Raw genomic sequence first — 23,484 nt, forward strand, 5'->3', positions numbered from 1 at the left:
CTTCTCTGTCAGTGTCCATTTCGCCTCACACCCTCACAGGCTGTCGTTATGGACACTAGAGAGTAGCCATGGCGCTTTTGACCTTTTTGCGTGAGCATTTAGTCAGCAGCAAGCCTAGCTATAAATCATTGCTTGAAGATCCCTGAGACCGCGGCCAAACACATAGGGAAACCTAAAAAAATGTATACTGATTACATTACATTACATCCAAAATTCTGTTGAATTCATGCAGAGCAAAGCAGAGGTTACGCTCCGTAAAATATTGGACATGATATAAAATGATCTGTATGGGGGGTGGATTCTGGCCTCGCGCAAAAAACAGGACAGTAACACAATAAGCAGCATCTTTAATGCAATAAGACGAGGGCTGGTGATATTGCCCTCTCTTCTCTCAGCCTCTGACTGTTATTTAAGTAAAAAAGTCTTTACATGACTGAAGTTGACCCTTGTGCTAGAGAGGACCGGGAGAACAAACAAACAAGAGCGGAGCAGCGGGGCTTGTGAGGGTTAGGGAGAAGCCGGTCTTTTCTAAGCGAGTAAACATACCCTGACCATTCGACACACAGTTCTCGGGCCTATGAGGCATATAGCAGGCTGGGACACATCTACTTATAATAAGTAAATAAATATAAAGGACAGAGGCAAGAAAATGCAGACCGGGTTTTTGTATCTTCTGAACTTCCTCGCCATCTGATAGCTGTGGAATAACATATAGTCAGGTAAACAAAACCTGACTATATTCAGTTCATTTCTGAGGCAAAGCAACTTCTGGTAAGAAATGAAAAGTCAGCCAAAAAGTGTCCCCACCGCAAGTTCATGGGTGGGTGGTTCTGTCTTGCACAACATCTTTGTACTGATTTGGACAGATGTGACCCAGAGTGTGCAAGTGAATGTGAATGTTTTTGCAAACTGATTCAAATGAAAAATGTATCTTTACATGTTTAACCTATAGTCATACAGGTGGTAGGATAGCCTAGACGCAGAGGGGCTGACCAGTAACAATGAGGTCGCTGGTTCCATCCCTGGCTCCAGACAGGAGGGTGTTACTTGTAAAACTAGTGGTGCAAGGCACTTAACCCCAAAACTGCTCCAGGGGCACTGTACTATGGCTGACCCTGCGTTCTTCTGACCCCCTCCAAAGTGTGGTAACTTGAGAGGGGCTATGCAAAAAGACGAATTTCAATGTGCCTCATGTAAAATTGACTAATAAAGATAACTTCACTTATTTGCTAGTCCAAACATGTAGTTCGTCTTGTGTGCCTCCCCGTCAGCTACATGGCTTCCAAAAACAAAATTCTCATTAATGGGACACCACATATGACCTTTATCTCCTCACCATTTCTGCATTCAGGATTCCCTGGTTCAGAGACACTCACATCGGCACAAGCTGCTGGATAAACAGCAGGGGCTTAACAGGGGATCTGCACTCTTAACTACAGCTGTCTTCCGGTGCAAATGTACGTGATAAAAATAGAGGCTGCTCCTGGAGCACAAGGACTTGATACTTTCACAAGTACATATCATATATACATAAAGTTATTGCGTAGGTATGCAGTGCACACATGCAAAGCAAACATTGTCTGTGCACAGGTCGAGAAAGAAGCATTTGGTTAGCTAAAAACTTCAATTAAATGCTTCACTTTTCTAATAATGTTATCGAGATGTTCATAAAAAGCTTCCATTGAAGGCCATTTAAAAACAAATGTTCTCGGAAAACTTACTACAGAAGCCACTCGCTGATTTTATAGAGGAAAGGAAATGTAATATCCTGTGATGGTCAACACTGTTCTGGCTCCATAGTAATGATGATGTGACTGCAAAGGACTGAAGCCAGACATTATCAGATACACTGTGTGATTTCCCCACACTGGGGTTATGTAAAGGTAAGAACATAGTCAGTCCGTTAGCAATATTTTACTCATTGAAAGTCTGCATTGAGACACACTACTCATGTCATCTAAGTCTAAAAGAACTGTCTTTTAAGTTAGCAAAGCGACCATCCCACTCTGTTAAATATACATACCCGTGAAAATGTGTGTGCTTGCTTAACGGGGGTGTGTGTGTGGGGGGGAGGGGAGGGGGGTCTAATTATAATGATTCAACTAGCAGAGAAACCAGAGCTGCACTCTTTAAAGTTTCCAGGGATTGTGTTCTCTTCAGATAATAGACCCCCAAACAGAATTCCTCTTGTATCGCCACTCTTTTCACTCTCCTTTTCTTCTAACTGACTTGTTTCTCTAGAGATATTGAGTGACAAATAGCCATGTATTTGTGGATAATAAGGCCCCACTTATGCCAGAGCGGGTATCGTATAGACGTTGACAATAAACACAAATAGTCCTCTGACAAGCTGAGAGGCATAGGGCGCTTCTCGATAGCTTGCATCAGCAACTGGCTTGTCTGAAGGTTCAAAGTGAGCGTACTCTGGGTGAATTTGAGCGAGGATGCAACACAGTGACGCGTGAACTGCGGGATCAGATCAAACGGGCACACATAATGTAGATGATTCTGACGCAATTAGTCCAATTGCATGAGCACATTATTTTCATCAGTTGTTTTGACAGTTTAAGGCCATTGAGTGATGATGAGAATCTGGGGCACAGAACACCTCCATCTAAATATGTATCTTGCTTTTCTTTATGTTACAGGAATGTCAGTAGTGAAGTTTGTACCAAATAATAAAGTCGAAGACATCTCCTGAAATGTTCCTATGCATACATAACTTGGAATGACCGGCGCATTGCAAACTAAGAAGATGGATGACTGCAAAGTTTGGGAGCTGTCTGTGTGTGTGTGTGTGTGTGTGTGTGTGTGTGTGTGTGTGTGTGTGTGTCTGTGCTGGCAGGCCATGGGACAAAGCTTTGTCTGCCTGTTCCCTTAGCTGCCAGGGAGAGGGCGAGAGAGAGAGAGAAATAAAGAGAGAAACTGCTGGAGGGAGAGACGAGAAGGAGAAAATGAGAGAGGTGACATAAAGGTTTTTTATGTGTTGTATGGGAATCGGACTGGGTAAAAATAAATGACATTTCTACGAGAACGGGGTGTTGCTTTGCTAATTGAAAACAATCCTCTCCGAAGCAAATTACGAACAAAAATTCCATAATGAGATAAAGAGAGAGAGAGCTGGAGAGATGAACATATCTGGGGATGGGGGGTTGGATTCAGCATGACAGGGCCTTAAAGCTCCCATATTATACACTTTTCGGTACTATTATACACCATATTATATGGTCTTAGTGGTCCCTAATACGTTTTTCTTTAATTGTTTGCTGAAAAAAACTTTCAGATAATTTAATGTACTATGCTGATGTTCAGCTAATCTCACAATGGCCTATTTTTTAAAAAGAGCTGCAGCTCCTCTCGTAAATATACAATCTTTGAGCTGCCCCCGCCCCCTGTCCGGAAGCGAAGCCAGATACGCCTCGCCCTCTGTCTGTCAGGGCCGTGGACCAATAAGAAATAGGGGTGTGGGCTGCACAGTGGAAGCTTCTGGCTTTCCAGTTTGTGAGGTCAGAAAAGGGGAAAATTCTGACTGGAGTATATTGGGGGGAGGGGTGGGGGTTTCAGAAAAGGGGAGAGTGAGAACAGGAGAGATTGTTATTTTTTAAAATATTTTGGCAGTCTCTAGGCACACCGTGGACCCATGGATATGTTAGAACACATTTAAAAAGTGCATTTAGCATAATATGGGACCTTTAAAGGCAATCTTCATCAGCAATCCAATCTTTGTGTGGTGCTCTGGCCTAGACCAGCAGACCAGAAAGATCAAAGCTCACTTTATGTGAGGATCAAAACTGAACTGTTACTGTTAGCATTACAGTAGAATTATGCATGCGCTTCTATTCCCCCCCCCCCCCCCCAGTAGTAATCGGCCTTTCGCTTTGATGGTATTAAGTTTTGCCCTAGTGCTAAAATGGGGCCGAGGGTCTGGCAGGGAAGGAAGAGGAGAGGGGGGGGGGGGATGCTGTGTGAGGAATTGAGGTGAGACGTTAATTTAAGCTGGGTAGGTGTAAATGGCCCTCGTGGCTCTACACATATGGACGGTAGAGGAAGTACAGCTGCCATGTTTGGAGAGGGAGAAGAGACATGGTGTGACTCTAAATAGGCTATCTGGCTTCATTGCTTCATGCCGCAGTTAAGGCAAAACATAATTATAATGTATTCTTAAACTGGACTTACGACAGCCTTTCTCGTCGCTCTTGTCGAAGCAGTCGGGAAATCCGTCGCACTGCCACCCACCGGGGACACACAGCCCGTCTCCGCACATGAAGTTGCCGAGGATGTTGCACTTTGCGCTGACGTTATTCCTCGGGAGCAGCTGGCTCTCTGATTGAAGGACAGACGGATAGAGGAGGGAGAGAAATAGGGAAAAAATAGAAAGAGAACACACTATTACAATCTCACGCCATAATATACTTTTTTTTTAAGGTAGAGGGGATATTGCATTTCAGCGATATTCATCACTGCAGTTAAAATTGGAGACCGTTTTTTTCATTTTTATCTCCATTCTCTTAAGATGGGAAGATATTAAAGGCATTGGTTCTATTTAAGAGGTATTGGGGGCATGAGCAGGGGCGGTATCATAATTGGGCAGATAAGGATACACACACACACACACACACACACACACACACACACACACACCAAAGAACACTCAACAAACAAACAAAGCACATTTTTATGTCTCGGACACAGTTGCACACACAGCCTGCATGTGCACACAAAGAGACCAGAAAATGAACACATTCAGCAGAAAGCATTTCAAGTTGATGCAGTGCAGCTGCCGCATAATGGTCTGGAATGTGAAACATGGCCTTTTGGCACTTTGTTGACACTAAGCGTAGAGCAGCTTTGCTCGTAAACAAACCTATAGGGTCGTAACGAGGCGGTCCGGACCGACCGGGGGGAACACTTTCATGCTGCAGTGCTGGAAACTCATCACAACTAAGAGTAAAACAAAATATAAGGAGCTTTCCTTCTGCCAAGAGGTGTGGACCTTTAAGCCCTAAGGTAAAGATGGCGTGGTTAACCAGTGAAGTGACTGACACTATACATCTCAAGTCTATTTCTTACTACTTACTATGACTCCATTTGTGAAGAGCTGTGATGTGGCAATGACAGAAAACTGAGCCTTTCTATAAGGCCCATATTATCACTACCACCTGAACTCTCGTGCTTTGTCTCAATTGCTTGAACAAATGACAAAAGTGTGTTTTTACAAGGTTATTGGCGACCCCGTCCCAAAGAAGCTGGATCTGTTGTCCATATTTTTTAAGAGGATGATTGGGTTTCTTTTTCAATGAATCTCATCAACACTCATGGAAAAAACAGCCCTAACCAAACACAAATGTCTGTTTGTAGTGTCTACTGCCTATCAGTATCTTTCTGTGTCATTAATCAATTAGCACATTCCCTGCATGTGTCCGATCTGGTGGTTTATCAACTGTAAAATTGATTGCCAAAGGCTGGGCCATAACCCACACTAATGCCTCCAGAAAACATATGGTGAATTATTAGTTTAATGCTAATATTCTACAAATAGCCCATATAATATAGCCATTTAATACATATTCCATATGGATGCACACACAGATTAAATAACCTACAGTGGTGCTTGTTTAAATAGAAGATTGCTGTCTCCGTTCTTTGAATATTTCAAAATAAATCAGATAAATGAATTCACTTAGTGCAGCAGAAGCTTGTTTTTCCTCTCCTTAATCATTACAGGCACACATTCTCAACGAGGCAGTATTATTCATAATCACTGAGACCCATTGTACTCCGATAGATTGAGAATAATTTGACCTTTTTGAATGCTCACACATTTGTAACTGTGGCTCAAAGGTTCACACACAGTTAGTCAGATAGTGGATGTAGCCAGTTCTGAGAAGTAGAGCTGCAGAAACTTAGCCCTAGAAATCATCCGTTGTTACATCATCCCTCTATCCTGATGCCATTTTACTTGAGGTGCAGGTTGTGGAAACCATGGTGATCCTCTTTTAACTGAGACAGCATTCAACCCTTCTGCCCCTGTGTTCGGGATGATGCAAACCACTCTTTTGTCTCTTGCAATATAGAAAAGGGTGAAGTGAAGGATACTGATAAAAAGGCTCCTGTAATTCATGAGGACTGGAGAGCATTTCAATTAGGACTCCTCTCATTGGTTGGAGGGCCCGCCAAACACACACTGTTGATGAATACGTGCGATGAACATAGTTATGGATATTACTGATTACTTCACCTGTGTGGTGTGAAATGTTCTCAGGAAATACAATAACAACAAGCTTGATGTTTTTTTTGTTGCAGAGAGGCATTTCTTGCAGACAGCACGTTGCTATGGTGGAGAGAGCCTCCCGGATATATTAACAGCCATGTTTGAAAACAGCCAAACGCCAGTTTTTTGTTATCTATCTCCGAAAACATCACCTTCTTCACACATTCTCCCCTGACGCTTCCCCTCCCCTCTGTGTTAGTTCCGCTCTAGCTGGAAAGAAAGGACTAACACTTTGGAGACAAATACGGAGAGAGTGTGAGGATGAAGAGTATTGTTAGAAGGTGTTAACAATGAATGTGGAGTTCTTTTTACAAGCCATCGCAGGTGGAAAGCCTTACGATACAGTTAGAGTGCTAATTTGACTATTGAAGGAAAGCATGACAATTTAAATCAATACATGAACTTATTTATTACAGAGCTGACTTTTTTGTCTTTCTTGGATATGAAACAGAAAATGTTCAACACCCTGATCGTGACTGATTAGGATGAAGTTGCAAAGTAAATATTGCAAATCCCTCGCTACACTCTTGTTTACCAGCTCTATCTGACTTCCTCTTCAAAATGTAGCCATAAGATGTATGCGTCTTACAGTCAGTATACTATAGATCCCTCAGCAGGGTTGTCAGACGCACAAACTTACACACAGTGGCCCTCATTTATCAAACTTGCGTGGAAACTGGTGCAGATTCTGGCGCAAATACCTCCCTACGCCAGGTATCGCGTGGGATTTATCAAACAGTCGTATCTCGCCAATCTCGGCGTACGCCACGCAATTATTGATAAATGCAGCGGCTGAAAACAATCGTACCACGCCCCTATATTTTCTCAGTTTAGAGGCCTCGCCCAAAGGTTTTGCGACATGGATATGCGCAATACGGCACTTCCCTGAAGTAGAAATTGACAGAATAACAGCGAAAGTAGAAAAAAAAGAGTTTCATTTCGGAGCATTAGCCTACAAGCAGCATCAAATAACGACAGAAGGCAGCAGTTAGGAAGGAAATAACTGCTGCGGTCAACAAGCGTCAAAAAGCGTGTTGCTGTTCTGAAATGCAACCAACTGGTGGTGCGGGGCTGCGGGCATAATATAAGTGGTGGAGGAGAAAAAGACGCACCAACTGTCCGATAATGGTCCCCATAAAATAAATACAGGTCAGCAGAGATTTGAATGATTAGAATGTATTGGCCCTTTTAGATAGCACTATTCAAAAGGGTTTTAAAAACTAAAAATAACACATTTAGCGTTTTACTGTATGACAGCATGCGCTTGGCACGAGTGGTCAGCCCGGCCGTCAGCTGCACAAGCCGACCCGGCAGCGATCAGCTGTGAGAGCGCCCACTGTCCTGCTGAGCTGCTCCACCAGCAGATCGGAAAAACGTGCCGGTTAAGGTGGAAATAAATCGCTCGCTTTAGCATTAATGACACATTAAAAGAGGAACTAACATCTACAAAGTGCGTCAAATAAATAAAATGTTAAGCTGATTGTTGTGCCGTGTATTTTTTTGTATCATAAAGAGCAGTGTAGGCCTATATATTTAATACTGTGGCTAACATTTTGAATGAATGCAGCCCCCGTGCCTCAGTGTCCCCTCAGCTGCTCCAGACGGAGATAACTGCCCTTACGTGTGCGCACTATTGAATCAGCTCTCCTACTCAGTTGCACACCATAAGCTGCTCATTTTTAAGTGATTAATATCTTTATTTCGGTCTTATTTGCACTGCATTTGTATTATCTTCTAATAATTGTCCAACAAAGTCATCGGCTACCCGGCACAGCCTGCACTGCGGGTCTAAGCTGTTTTCAAATTTGCGTACACGAGCTGAGAGCTGGCGTGGGATTTGAGCGTACCCTACGCTCACGTCCATATTGATAAATGCCGAGATTTGCGTGGAGATGTACGTACACCCATTTTTCTGGTCTACGCAAGATTGATAAATGAGGGCCACTGTGATTGAAGGCCACTCGATGTCGACAACTCAAGTGTAAAAGGGACTTCAGAGAGCCAGCGGTTCCAGAGGCATCGGGTTAATTGGAGAGTTGCTTTGAGAGCATGAGGGAAAGAGAATGACTGTATGGGTTTATGCGTTTGAGAGACGGCTAAGGAGAATGAAGAAAGAAGGCTAACAGACAGCTCATCTTTTTACATGAGTCTCAAACATCGCCGATAGCAGAAACCCTTTGTAGCCACTTTTTGCATAAGCTCGGAATTTCTTAATGCCAGAAACTGGTCAATTTATCGATACAGTTTTAAGCCTGAATCTTTACAATGATCTAGCGTTGAGGTAGTGAACAAGCGCACATCATTACCACGGTACGTGTGGCTCCGCAGCTCATTACAGGCTGCTCAATGAGCTTTTAAACAGAATGAAAAACTGCCAGCAGTTCTCTTTGGGCACTCAACAATCCCAAGGTGACCTGGATCATTTGAATGGTTGAATGGCAGCGTCCATGCACAGAGGCTCACTCATTCCTCCCATAATATGCTTTTGAGAATTATGTTGCGGATGGCTCGGGGCTTTATGTGTTGAGATGCACAACACTGCTTTGTGCAATGGTCACACAGTGGGTGTGTGAGGGAGAGCTGGAGGAGATAAGGCAGGGATGATGCAAGGTGCCTGTGTTACTTGCTGTGGGGAGTGTAGACCAATTACTCAAGGTAAATGTTGACTATACTATCACAATGGCAGGTTCACCAAAGGCCCTATTTAAACTGTTCAATCACAGAGGGGCAAATGTTCGAGGAATCTGCGAGATACTTTTTGATTAGCATTTACATTTCCTGTTTACACTGCATCCAATAAGTTTAATTGGTTTAGTCAGGGTGAATACATACATACTGTGTATGTACATAAAATAATAAAATAAAAACTCCAAGCATTAACACAAGTTTGATTTCCCAGCGGTTAAGAATACTGTCATCAAATTTTGAATATCTTTTGCAAGAATGTCCTAAAGGCAAAGTCATTATAGCCAACATCTCTAATATTTGTACAACGTTTAAACATCCTAGACAGATGTCTAGGACTGAACATTGCAGGATTTAAATATATATACGTACATATATGTTTTTTTTAAATTGGCTTCGCAAATGTTCTATGGTCAAAGAAAAAGCAAAAAGACACCATAATGACTCATCACAACAGTAAGTGGAGAAAACATGTAAAACATGACTGTCGACTCTCTAAAGGAAAGGAGAAATACAGATAAGTAGATAAAGGGGAAGAAATGGTCAACATGTCCAGCTGTATGAGGAGTAGCATGGAACAACTACCAAAAGAAAGAGGCAGAGTGGCAATAAAAAAAGAAAAACAGTGAGGTGGACACAGTAACATCATTTTCTGCCTTCAGATTTCTAGTAAGCAAGTTATATTCCCTTTGCTCTGCGCTTGAAAGGTCAGCGATATAAATCTATATCTGAGATGACTATTGGCTTGACTGTTACTGCTTTAACCCTATCTTTCTCAGCAGGCTTAGATATCTGACCCGCATTGATTGGGCCTGGGTGAAGGGTTCAGCCTCTGGTTGAAATATCACCAGAAAATTGATTTGGGTTGTCTTCGTACACTTTGTCAGCTACAGTAGAAGTGCCACCTCTATTCCTACTCCTACTACTACTTCTGCTACTATACTAAGGATGCTATAGAGGTAACAATTAATTGTTGATAGATGGGAGAAAATTAAAATCAGCCATCCCTTTACATAGGCTTTGTGTCCTCAATAAGACACTATGCTGAGCATAACAATCCGAAGTGAGTGCTGTGAATAATGTGAAATTATGTTTGAATCTGAAAAAAGAGCCACTCAAGTTACATTACAACGAGATACTGTTAACATAAACGACATCACTGCATGTTAACGTTGCATTAGGGGAAAAAGGAAAAGTGAATCGATGTGGCCTAGTTCTCAGTAAAAAACTAGCCTTTTTTGGTTTCAAGGATAGAAACCTTTTTTTTCAATTACACACTCTTAATAGGCTGGGCTGCCTCTACAAGCAGTTTCTTAGGCGCAGTAGGTGGGTGGGTGGGAACTGGGGAGTGGGACTGGAGGTGATGTGGCTGTCCTTCTACACTGTGTTGTTTGTGTGTATGTGTGTGGTGAAAGAGAGAAAGAGAGAGAAAAGGAAGGCAAGAAGCCTTCCAGAGAGGAAAAAAAAAATCTCCATCCTGTCCTCTCAGCTCGCTAAAGTGGCCAGTATAAATAAGTCTAAAGAAGCTGGTGTGCCTCATTAAAGACCCCCTACAGACAGACAGACGCACACAGGGCTGGGTAGCAAAAAGAGCAGAGCAACAGAGCAAGCAAGGCCTTAATGAGGAGAGATGGAGAAAAGGGCAGACACGCTTGGAAAAAGACAGTTAAGGCCGGCTAATACGATACTGGCAATGTGTAATCATTCTTTAGCCTTTTTCCAGCCTCTAAAAGCCACATGGAATCTGTGAATGTGTGTGTTCGCAGGGTAGGCTTTGTCACTTGCTGCCATAGTAATTTGAAGGTGTCAACTTAGTTCCATCAATGCTTGAACCAATGAGACAGCTTGAATTTAAACTTGATTCTAAGGTGAGAAGAACACAGCTCTTAGAGAGAGGCTGCTGTAGTTAGTTTATTTTTGCAAAAACATTCAAATTGTCAAATGCAGGCTACGCTCACTCATACGGATCAAGAGCCAAACCCCCGCACATTCCATAAAGCAGTGTAAATATACCTGAAGACGAAAATACAAAATAGAAGCAGATTATGGAGAAGCAATTAGGCTTTAGAGGTGGTGCAAAATCAAAGTCATTAAGAACATCTTAAGCCCCATAAGGTCAAAAAAAGAATGAAAGGCCTTGAGAATGTAGGTTGGCTATTCCATGAGCTGCATTGAAAACACTTTGCATGCAATTTATTTTCACATGCTGCTCATGCTATTTTTGGCAATAGGCTATGAACACTCATTTACATGACTAAGCTGTGATACATCTTTCTCAAAACATCCTAATAAGCCTCAAATATTAAAGTTATTTGATCACTAAATTCTCCTCCAACCAATGTGTTACAAGACACATTTGATTTTGCTTTTTTGCACTTACTACTAGAGATTATAGCAATCTAAAGGGGTAGTCAGTAATGAGTGGTAGATTTCATGTTTTGCCTCTCCTGGCACAAAAGATGCAAATTAAGGTTTTTTTTTAAACAAATAGCATGTAGATAACAGATAGGGAATGAGCATAATTAAAGCCTAGTACTAGTGCAGGGCCAGGTTAATCAAAATGAAATGATCAGATAAATACACAGCTAGCAATAACGTGGCCAGAAATGACTTACACTAAGGTCTTCATCTTTTTATACACATGCTGTCATTTGTCACATTTCTGCATTCCCATGTCTTCACTTGAGTAATAATGCAATTCTGTGTGTGACTTTACACTGAATATGTAGGCCAAACCTTTATCTCTGTAGCTTTCAATGTGTTGCATTCTCCAAAAATAAGATGTCTCCACGAGGGAAAAAACAGTCAAGGCGTTGTGATGTGAGTCAGCTTCCTGCTGCCAGAGAACTCTGTTGTTCTCAGAGCAGAGGAACGTGGATGTGATAGGCCTGGACAGCTGACATCCCTGCTCCATATTCTTCTGTTACATCAGCATGGCAACACAATCCAAGCAAGCACTCAACACAACTTCAACTTTAAGGGCAGGCACATTTCTATAGTAATATGTGTGCATTCGATTCATTTCTAATCATAATAAAAAAAAATATATTTTACACTTACATTGCAAATATAGTTTTGACCATCCATTCTGCAGTTCACCGTCTAGTTTCATTGACACCATTCAAAGGACAGTAGCACTGGTAGCTGTAAGATTTACAACAAAGCCCAACAAGGCAACCAACACTAATAATCCTACAACCCAGTTTTAAACAAATTCCTCAATTACCCAGTTGTATAAAGCACAGATTTGGAAGTGAAAACTTAAAGAGGACCTATGATACTTTTCGACTTTTATGACCTATAAACGTTGTTATAATGATTTATAGTCATGTTTAACCATACTAGCGTATCAAATAATTACGTACATGCATTTCGACGTATTCCCTGCTGACCGTCTGGGGTGGCTATGCAGAGCACTAAACACTATGGCAGCCGGTCGAGAAATAACTTGTTCAAATTTCCGGGTAGTTTCTGTCACGCTCCCGGATGTTTCCATGTCTGATAATGCTGCTCAGGCAAGCTCCGGCTGCATGCCCCCACCTTCCTGAAAATCTCCCGCTGCTGGAAGGAAGGTAACCAATCACAACGGAGTGGGGTTTGCAGCAGGGGGGGGAGGGGCGGAGATGCTCAACGCAGTGTGTAGAGAGAGACTACTGTGCTCGCTAGGGTAAGAGGAAGAGTGTCCCGAAAATCTACATAGTTTTTTGTGATGTGATTCGTGTCAGGTTGCTCTATAGCAGTTTTTAACAAGAAATTAAGACCAGAAAAGTAGTATAATAGGATCTCTTTAAGCACTTACAACTGAAAATCATGCACTACTTTGACCAGATATGGTTGGCAGTGGCACTTTGGATTAAAGTTTAACTTGTGAGTATAGCTCTACAACACCTAAAGAGAACATCTACAGCAAACAAAGACCAAATCATCTTTGCCCTTGGTACACTAGATAGCTTCATTTGCAGTGACAGCTGTGAGCATGAAGTCTGTTGTGTAATCCCGATGAGCATTATCCTAAAAGTGAGGAAATGAGACTCTAATACAGCTTTGAGGCGGTGTGGGTTGCCAATATTAATCTCATCTAAAGCTGTAGGCTGTTTGAGGGGATTGGTATTTTAATAGAGACATATTGATCTCTCATCCGGTCATCACTTGTTTGGCCAGCACACATCTGAAGTTAATTGTGCTGTTAATTTGCACTGAACTTTACTACTGATGAGGATTCAGATATTGTTTTATAATTTATAACCAGCAATTTCATTTACACTTCACAGAGTGAAGACAAACACCATTAGATATTTCAAACTTCTTAACGAGGACAAATTAGATTATATTGGTTTGACATAGCTCAAACATTGGCCAAAGGTCCATAATGCCAGTGCGGTTCTGATGTGCTTGTTCCCACTTACAACATATCATGCTCGCTCTTTCTCTTTCTGTTTCTTAATCAGTTTCTGAACTTGGTTATCTACGCTATATTATATATACTTTGGCCCCCCGACTATATTCACTTTGACTCAATAGGAGCAGCTGTATCTATTACTTAGACAAAACCTTTTTGATAAACATGTAATACAATTTGGGTATATAATAGGGTCTTGATGCAAAAAGGGTGTAACTTTGCTGGTAAAAAAACTAACAACAATTATCTTTCAATAATTAAGCAATTTTCCCATTTAGGGAATACCCACTTCAATTCATTGCAGTTCCATTGCTAACCCTACTGTTGGCCGGAAGAGATCTGCAGACACACCACAGCCACCTCCATTAAACTTGGTGGTGCAAACCATGGACATATAAAGAAACGCCAAATAATATCTTTCAATGCACTGATACAGTGTAACAAAATCCCTGGGTCACACTGTAGTGTGAAAGAGCACAGGTCATGGTAAACCAGTCCTCGTGTGTGTAGCCATGAACTTTGGTGCTCCAAATGAAGGCTTATTGGGACAGTACCATGAATGATTGATTGATTGGTTGATGGATGGACTACGTATAGTGGCTCCACAACTGTCCCCAACATAGAGAGCCTTCTTATTAGTTTGTTTAGTTTCTTAGAGAATAAGCAGTCTGCTCCGTCCTTTCCAGTAGGCAACCTCAGTGTTACTGTTCTAGCCCAGATTGTTGTCCAAGTGAACGCCCAAGTATTTGTAGACCTCCACCACCTCAACTTTGTCTCCCAGGATGTCAAAAACAGTTCCTGTTCCTAAAAATTCACAACCACATTCCTCGCCTATAGGTTTCATTTGATAGGAGGTGGATGCCACAAAGCTGTCCACCAGTTTTTTTTTTAACCTTTATTTATACAGGTAAATCCCATTGAGACCGAAGACTCTTTTGCAAGGGAGACCTGTTTTCCTTCCCCACTTTACCATTCACACACACATTCATAAACCGATAGCAGGCTAACTATTGACATTCACACGAGGCAAGGTGGGTGAAGTGTCTTGCCCAAGGACACAACAACCATGACACAGGTGGCAGGGCGGGGATCGAACCTCCAACCCTTTGATCATCAGCCGACCCGCTCTACCAACTGAGCCACAGTCGCCCAGAGTTCCCTGTACCCTGTCTCCGAGCCAGCACTGACACACCCTTGTGTTTTGAGTCTTGCAGTGACTGAATTGATGACCTCACACACTGTGTCTGCAACAGCTGATGGTGGAATGTAAGCAGCAACACAGATGGGGCTGCATGTGAACTCCGACATGTGGGTGAAAATCGCGGCCAACAATACAATGTCGGGGGTCGCATAAACGCACCTTCACAGTCATGATAACACCAACATTCGGTGAGCAACCACTCCTCCTTCCTTCATTCCACTCTGCCTGCAGTCTCTGTCCTAACGCACAGTATGAGAGCCGGGGACAATAGCGTTAATGTTCGGAATATGTTCATGCGGACATGTTTCAATATATAATGCTGGATTCCCGATATGCCCAATGTGTCCACGTCAGCAGCCCAAGTGTATCCACCTGATTTGCCAGGACCTTCACATTTCCCATAACAATTGAGGAACGGTTTATATTTCCTCCACCTTTCTCTCCGTTTGGCACCAGCTCTGCACTACTGACATCTCAGTGATTTGAGGTTATGCAGATTTGGAGAGCAATATCAGCTGATCCCAGAGGTAGACAATAACTCCCCTCCTCATTGCCATGGTGCCCAGAAAAACAGAAGTTTAAAAAGTGCCAATAGTATCATTAGCAGCACATAAAACTTCCATATGGTGTTTTTAAAAGAAAGAAGCATGATACCAGCTTCAGAAAATACAAAGGAAAACCTTACCAGCCACTAGTGCGGCAGCATTCTATAGCGGTTTGAATATTTCCTCTTCTGGAATATATTTAAATTCTAATGGATACCCATGCATAAACAGACATAACTGGAGAGAGAGATACACAGATTGACGGAGGCATAATGAGCAAAAAAATGGTTCAACAAAAGCAGCATGGCAACTGCTGGAGTGAGCAAAAGTAATGTGTCCTCCTCCGTCACTAATGTGAGCGGAGTAGCAAGGTATGCTTCCCTCGTTTCACATGACACTATTGGTATCACAAAACACTGCAGTGCTGTGTTTTCTGAACCACTGACACGTCTCCACAGCTGATGGCATGAACATTTCAGTACATGTGTCAACAACCTGAGGGAACTGACATTGATAAAACAAGGACTTTCCCAACCCTTCAATCATGCTGAATTTAAGGCTGAACAATTACTGAGCAAGAGCTAAACGCATTCTTACAATCAGGAGAACTTTTCAGAGGCTGTAATAGCTAGCTACTCAGATAAGTATAATCAGAACAGCAACATCAAAGAACTAGGTAGGTGGGACATGGCAACCAATTGAGTCTGGCAGCATCACCATATTTTTAGATGTATATTTAAAAATTGCTCTGGATGGGGATCCTAGCCATGAAGATTAGTTAATCCCTTCATGTTTAGTCCACGTTTGAATCCGTGAAAACAGGAAAACTTGTAAAACAGTAAAAGCAGAGAAGGGTTTACATTAGCTTGGCACAAAAATGAAAACCTCTTGTCATGACAGGATCAAGACAATTCCGATTTATTGCCAGTTGATTTAGGAATTAAGGGACAAGGACGTCCCAACAACCAGCGAGTGCCAGCACTGGTCAGTTTCAGAGGTGGGACATTAGCTTAATCCCCCTGCCTGCATCTGGAGAGAAACAAACAAAAGACCACAAGCGTGTCCTCTCCATCGCCTAAAGCAGGATTAGTAACCATCCATGCAGCAGATAACGAGGCAATTGTTTGGCTTCCCGACTTAGCATTTGCTGTTTATTCAAATAAGGACACTGGCAGGAAGTCAAACTTAATTCCTCAAGGAGGGAAGAAAGAAAGTAAGCCTTGCGTTTCGATGTTCAAAAACATAGCATTTTATAGCAACTCACTATGGGTTGTTGTTCGTACCAATATTTAATTTAAAAGAACACATTTACATTCACATTACATTTACTATATGTCAACTGTACAGGTAAGCATGTGAACTGAGGAGATAGAAAGTTTGAGGTTCGTCAAAGTGCATGTTGCTTTAATTGCCTAAATAATTGTATGTGATTGCCCTGGTTGTTCCTTATCTTATGTATTTGTGTTAAACCTGCTTTCCTGTCTGTCCCTGTTTGTATGTGGCGAGGGCGTAGCTATCTTCATGGCACTCTACCGGCTCCCTCCTGAGTGGCCCATTCATCTCACCTGTCCAGTCTGCACAGCTGCCTTCCATCAACTCATCAACTCAACAGTATATGTCTGTTACGGTTCTCCATCCACTCCTTGCCAGGTCCATGTTTCAACCGTAGTGGCGGTTTTACAGTGGAAGGGATTGTTTATTAGAGGGAGTTATACTTCTCACCATCCTCCTTACCCATTGACTAAATGTACATGCACAACAATACTCTGATATGATCCCGTTTAAGATATTCAAGACAATTTCTAATCACTTTAATCAGAATATATAGAATGGTCAATACCAAAATTCTGAAAATGTAAAGGTACTCGTTTTTGCTTCAGTACCGTAAGTACCAGAGATGCAATTCTTCCAGAACTGACGAGGCAGCATATCCTGTACGCCTACAAGTGTTCTAGTCTGCCGTTTAATGCAAAAGAAGGAAGAATGTCTTCAGATTTGGTGTGCGCGCCCCACAACGGCACGGGATAACAACAACAAAAAGCTTTTGAGAGGCTCAGAAATAGCTATAGCTGCAGTATATGTAAACACATTATTTGCAATATTGTCTTAACCAGAATATGGACTTTATATTATTTATCAGAATATGCTGTGCAAGTTAATATAATCACTGTCCCTATCAACCTTTAATGATACTACACTTTCCTTCTCTGTAACAAGTCGCTGGCTTTTCATTCTTCTTAATGTAAAATCTCTTCTGAAAACAAGGATTAGCTCTATGGAAACATCGCACAGGGTGTAAGTTAATTTTGTTTTTTTTCCGCATTGGATATACTCTCGTGGACAAATGCTAACTGTTTTGAGTCAACATGCATGAATGATTATAGAAATGTTCAAACTTCCCATAGCTTATGGCATTTTCAAAGACACTGAGAGAAAAGCCTCTATTTCCTCAAGACCCCCCTCGTGACTAATCCAGATACGCAGACATGCTTCAAACAAAATTAAGCGGGCTGCACCACATGGGTTTTGCCTGAGAAGACGCATGAGGCTGTCTGGCGTTTGTGATGCCTCCCAAGCCTTCTGTTCTATGCATGAAAATGCCAATAATATATGTACAAATACAATGTGAAAATGACAGAGAGCGGCTGTGTTTTCCTCTTGCTTAAGCTACCATTTCATTTTAGCCTAGAGCTATGCAGCAAGTGCTCAGTACCTCACTTTTTTGCTGGTGAGACAGTGCTCTACCAGCGCTGTCCATCATTTGTGAAAGTCAGAGGGAAAAGCCTTGACAACGATATAAAAAAATCGTAAAATGTCTTTTAACAGAGGGTTTATTTCTGGTGTCATTAAAAAAAATCAAAAATGTTTCCACTAGACTGGGATGAAGCCACCCACTGTCTAGCAGGCATCCAGACAGGAGGGGCACAGTGAAACCATCTTAAAAGCCTTAGCCTTGTTAAGGAGGCTGCATTATTGATAATACATCTGTGGGCTGAAATAGTACCAGAGTAGAGCCAGGGAGAGAGAGAGAGCGAGAGAGAGAGAGAGAGAGAGAGAGAGAGAGAGAGAGAGAGAAAGAAAGAGAAATACCATCTTGAAGAGAAACTAATATCAGAGGGGAAATGTGAAAAGAAAACTGACATTCATTGATGTTCATATCTCCGCCACACAATAGAAAAACACAATTGATGTCAAAATGAGTTACTAAAATAATCTTTACACATACAAATTGTCTCAAAAAAGTGGAGGGTTATTTCTATCCAGCCTTAAATTGTTATTAATTGGATGGTGTAATAGCAGCTACATCTGTAATTAGATTTAATGTAGCATATAATATGGGTGGGTCAGTGGAGAAAATAGATGAGTGTTGCTCTCCTCTGAATGGAGATGCGTTAAGATGTAGCTATATGTTTGCAATATGCAATTTATAGCTGTTTCCGTTTATTTTTTCCCTGCAGCTAGTCCTCTGTTCTTACTTGTGGACACATAAAGGTTAATGGAAAAATAAAGATGCATACTTGCACACTCAGCTATTTGCTAACGCGAACACGAATGAACTGATTGTTTCATTAGCCTTATTATTATGTATTCATTTAGCAGCCTCTCTTTTATCAAACAGGCCTTGCAATGGCTGCCTCACACTGCCTTTGGATATCTGGAACAGTGACTGGCCAAATTAGCCTGGCTTGGCTAAAAATGGACCCATTAATCACACACTGGTCTCCCCATTAATCCGGGATCGCAGATCACAGTGAGCCTATAATCCCATTGCATTGGTTTAGTTTGGCTGTTTATGAGTCTATCTATGGTTAAAATAAAATGGAGATCAGAACGGAAATGCATTACAATGAAAGCTCAATATTCGGTGCATATATTCCAGCATGGTAACAAGGTGGAGTCAGGGCTGGGGTTGACTTGCTGTCAAAATCCCTTTTGGTCAAGCATGGACCCATTAATGACACACTGGTCTCCCCATTAATCCAGGATCGCATATCAAATTGAGCCTATAATCCCATTGCACTTGTTTATTTTGGCTGTTAATGAGTCTATCTATGGTTAAAATAAAATGGAGCTCAGAAGATCAATGCATTAAAATGCAAGTTCAGTATCCAGTGCATAAAATCTGCATGGTAACATATGGAGTCAGGGCTGAGGTAGACTTGATGTCAAAATCACTTTTGGTCAAAATCAGTGAAGATCTACTCACGATCCACAACCTGTAGGTAGCCTACTGTGTGTGTGCACTGAAAATAATTGGACACTGGATTTCTTTCAGTGCACACAATTCGGACAGGTAGCAGACCGTCAGGAGATATTCACTGATTTTGACAAAAAGTGATACTGACAACACTCGTTCTCCAGAATGGCTGATACCACCTTTTAGGCAACAGATATGACACATTGACAGTATAAGGCACCTTCAGAAAAGTAGTTTTGTCGTAGCATTTTTTTTTACCACTTGGCTGGGATTTGGGGGAAGCAATTGTCCATCTAATCCTCTGAAAGATGACAGTGGCATTTTCAACTGCATCCCAGCCTATTAACATCATCTTGGGATTACCTTGACAGAGAGGAGGAGGAGCTGATGGAGATAGGGGTCACGAAGGATGAGGAGGCAAACAATGACTAAAATGAGATTTAGACGATGGCAGAGTGGGCAAGCCGCTCACCACTCAAATAAGGACAAAAGGACAACTTTTTTGACACACAGGCACACACAAACACACATAGTGTATGCCCACAGAGACGGGAGAGCACACACACACAAAGCCAGCCGGACAAATATCATCTCATGAGATCGAATTCCTCATCAATACCAAGGAGGAAGTTTCAAATGTCAAACAAATACATCTATCCCATTAATTGTGATTTACCACATTGGCTTGTCACTGGCACAAAACAAAATGTCACCGCTCCCCCCGCGCCTCTTTCATCATGCATTCGGCTGTCGCAGAACACACCGGTAAACAGCCATCACACCCTTCATCCATCGCTACGCTGCAAAGACCCCTTACTGAGCAAATTGGCATTTCCGCAGAGCCAGCCAGATAGTGAGAAATGATGCAGACAGTGGCACAGGGGGAAGCTGCCAGTGCTGACCTTAAGTTGCACCTCGTGTTTTTCGCTTTGGCTTCTAGCTCACACTGAGCTCTCAACGTGACGGGAGGAAAACATCTGCAAATAGAGAATTTGATTTTCTTCAAGACATCTCTCACATGAGTTAAAGCTATAGTGAGTAACTTTTTCAAATTAATGAATGTACATTCAAGCCATTGCCAAATGTGTTGACACTAAGTTGATTAAGCCTATCAGCTCCACAAAACTATCTCTGTATTTCTCAGTATGCCAGCATTTATAAACTGGTGTTGCCCCCCCCCCCCCCCCCCTCCTGACACTGGCGCAATCCCAAAAATCCCAAGAAGCAACCACAAAATCTGCCAAGAAAAACTTGGACGCACAGCAGAGGGTAAATCCATGCGTGATCACCAAAGGCTTTACTTACATGTAGATGCGCGGGCAGTGTTGTTGTAATTACTCAGAATTCCTCATGGGGGCGACAGAAGTTAAGCACTTTAGCTTTAACATAAGGTAGAAAGATTTCTTGATGCTTAACGAGAGGGATAATGGCCCACAGCAACTCAAATGTCATGAATGAGATGAGAGTGCATATCATTTCAGAAAAACAGTGCTTCATAAATTAAAATGTGACTATTAATTTTTCTTGGCAAACGCAGGCTCATTATTCACTGTGGAAAAGGACGAACTGTAGCAGAGGCTATGATGAGAGTGTAGAGAGAGAGAGAGAGAATGAAGAGAAGTAGCACCATTTTACTCTAAAAGTGCCTGGGGAGAAAGAGAGAGATAAAATGATGGAAGTGGGGGAACGCCCAACAAAAAAGGCACTGGCTGCCTTTGTCTGTCTTTTAGTCTGTATATTAGCAAGTAATGAGCTCCTAATTGTATAGCCAGGCCGTGCAGTCACTGCAGGGATAGCAAACACAGTGGGAACAAACTATATGTGCCAAAAACACCGGAGCAGAGGGAGTTAGACGAACAGAAAGAGGTGAGTGGGAGAAGAAAATAAAGGGATGTGAGATAGAGAAACTACATTTAGGAGAAGGGATAATGACGGGGCATCGCAACAGAAAGGTTTATTTCAACAGAATGCAGAGGAGGGGGGAAAAGATTTTCAGTGGCCCTTGCCTTTGCTCTCCGTCTCCTTACGTCTATCTGGGATCTCTCTCTCTCTCTCTCTCTCTCTCTCTCTCTCTCTCTCTCTCTCTCTCTCTCTGTATAATATCAGATCTACTCAACCGAACTGTAATGAGTCAAAATGGTTATGAGTCAAATGGAGGGCCTCGGTGCAAGACAGAGGGTTATGTGAATAGTTTTCCCCGTTGTAACTAAAAGGTCATTCCAATACGATTTAAGTCTAAGTTCTGTCTGTGAAAGGCCAACCAAGACATAGAATCAACTTGACAGGAGGAGAAGATGTACAGTTAAAGGTTGATGAATGAGGTCACGATTGTACTAGATGACTGAAAACATTTTCTGGCCGTTAATTAAGTAAGAGGTCAACGAGCCGACAACGTAAAGGATATCTCACTTTCTCTCCCACTCTCAGTTCAGTGCTGTGTTAAGAAAGGGGATGGGTGAGGGGACTTTAATTTTTGTCTTGTTTAATCTGTTGGACTGTGTGTACTTGGTGTGCACGTACAGTGTTTGTTCATCTACATCTATTATGACTTGACTGCAGATACGGCATAGACTAATGTGTCTCCCACAACGCTTGCCACTTCATTTATCGTTGCCTGGTTCATCTGGCCTCACTTCCCCATTGAGAGATCCGCTGCATTACTCAGATCGGTAATGCTGTTATTGTCACATCACACGCAGAGCCCTAGACCCTCTATGTTGTCATGGTAATGCATAAAAAGTAATCTCACACTGCGACGAGAGAAAAAGGCTTCATATGCTCAGACGGGTGGACATTATGTGATAGCCGACCATTTCCTTCCCCGCTTCATAACATGACAGCGCTCCTACAGCTCCGTGTCAAAATACAGATTTTTGCGCTCAGATAGGCAGCGCCTTGGCACCCGTATAGCATCCCATGGGTAATAATCACCCTCTACTATGACGTCCTTTCCCTTGCTACTGTTTTTTGATGGCCTTTTGTCTGTTTCAAAAATGAAAGAGCAGTGCTTTAGTGGCTTGGTGACCAGGTGACTGAACATGCATCAGTCTCCACCAGCGATTAGCCTCACCCCAACCCATTTCTCTTCACTCCGGCTACACCAGAACCGTCTGCGGTAATGGAAAGAGGGCTGGTGGTTGTGGGTGGAGGTGGCTGGTCTAACAGACACGCGCCTCAAAGTGCTTTCTACGGCATCGGTAAAAGACACAAAATGAAAACAAATGATCCCCTCTGAAAGCAGCTCCCACTCATTGGGCTTGCTTTCAGATATTTTTATGTTTTTTTCTTCTGGTGGATTTATTTAATTCTATGTGAGTTTGTGGAGGGTTAATTGAGTTTGGTTGAAGACTCTTTCTGCTACTGGCCTGCGATAACCTTCAACAAAGCCAGTCACAAGCAGCACTGCGTGACGTTGCATGGTCTTATGTTGGAAGGTGTGTATGACTTAACCTACGTATTTCTGTCCATGTGTTGCTGTCTGTCCTTGGGCAAACGTACGCTCCCATTGCGACGTGGAAAAAGCGAATGTCTGCGTTTTTTGTGTATCAACATTAATGTGTGTATGTGTGCATGTGTGTTTACACTTGTCTGTGTCCTGAGATTTATGAGTGTCTACTTGTGCCCGTGAGTGCGCAAGTGCAGTGAAGAATGTGTGACTGGCTTCGGAGGTCAGTCAAGGAGGAATCTATCATAATCCATCACAATCAGCTGCTGTGCTGTTCCTTCAGGACAGATGAGCTGCTGACCCATGGCGGACACGCTGAAGATGAGAGTCACGTGAGGGTGAAATGTGATGTTTACCAGCTTGACTGGTTTCTGTGGAAGACCTTTTGGACTTTATGGTGAGCTGCGTGTAGACAACACAAGCAGGTCAGAGCATCCACACATACGTGAAGTTGTTGAGGAAGCTTTGTTTGTGTAAAATGCCACTTGGGAAATGTGAAAACTTTCAGATGTCGTGCAAAACAATTTGAGCTATTTTGTTTGGATTCTATTAGGGTATACAACATGTGCATTTTGGCAATGTAGATTTGGTATATTTACCTTTAACACCCTTAAAGCTAAAAATAAACCACACATGTCTTAATATTATTATATTATTATTTTAATAGCAAGCAAGTCTGACAATAGTTTTCTCCGGATTTGGAAGGAGTTAATTTTCATTTCTAGGGGGAAATAATGATA

The 23,484-nt window shown here is 42.2% G+C and overlaps 1 protein-coding gene across 1 annotated transcript in view; it reads right to left on the reverse strand.

Annotated features, from left to right (window-relative positions):
• The window catches only part of ldlrad3 (low density lipoprotein receptor class A domain containing 3), an 81,196-nt gene that overhangs the window by 47,923 nt on the left and 9,789 nt on the right, over nucleotides 1-23,484 (reverse strand). Inside the window, exon 2 of the mRNA XM_080028146.1 lies at nucleotides 4,177-4,323. Coding sequence (XP_079884272.1) covers nucleotides 4,177-4,323 — 147 coding nt within the window. The remainder of the gene's footprint in view (nucleotides 1-4,176; nucleotides 4,324-23,484) is intronic.

The sequence above is a fragment of the Ammodytes marinus genome, assembly GCF_949987685.1.
Source record: "Ammodytes marinus genome assembly, chromosome: 5".
NCBI lineage: Eukaryota > Metazoa > Chordata > Actinopteri > Uranoscopiformes > Ammodytidae > Ammodytes > Ammodytes marinus.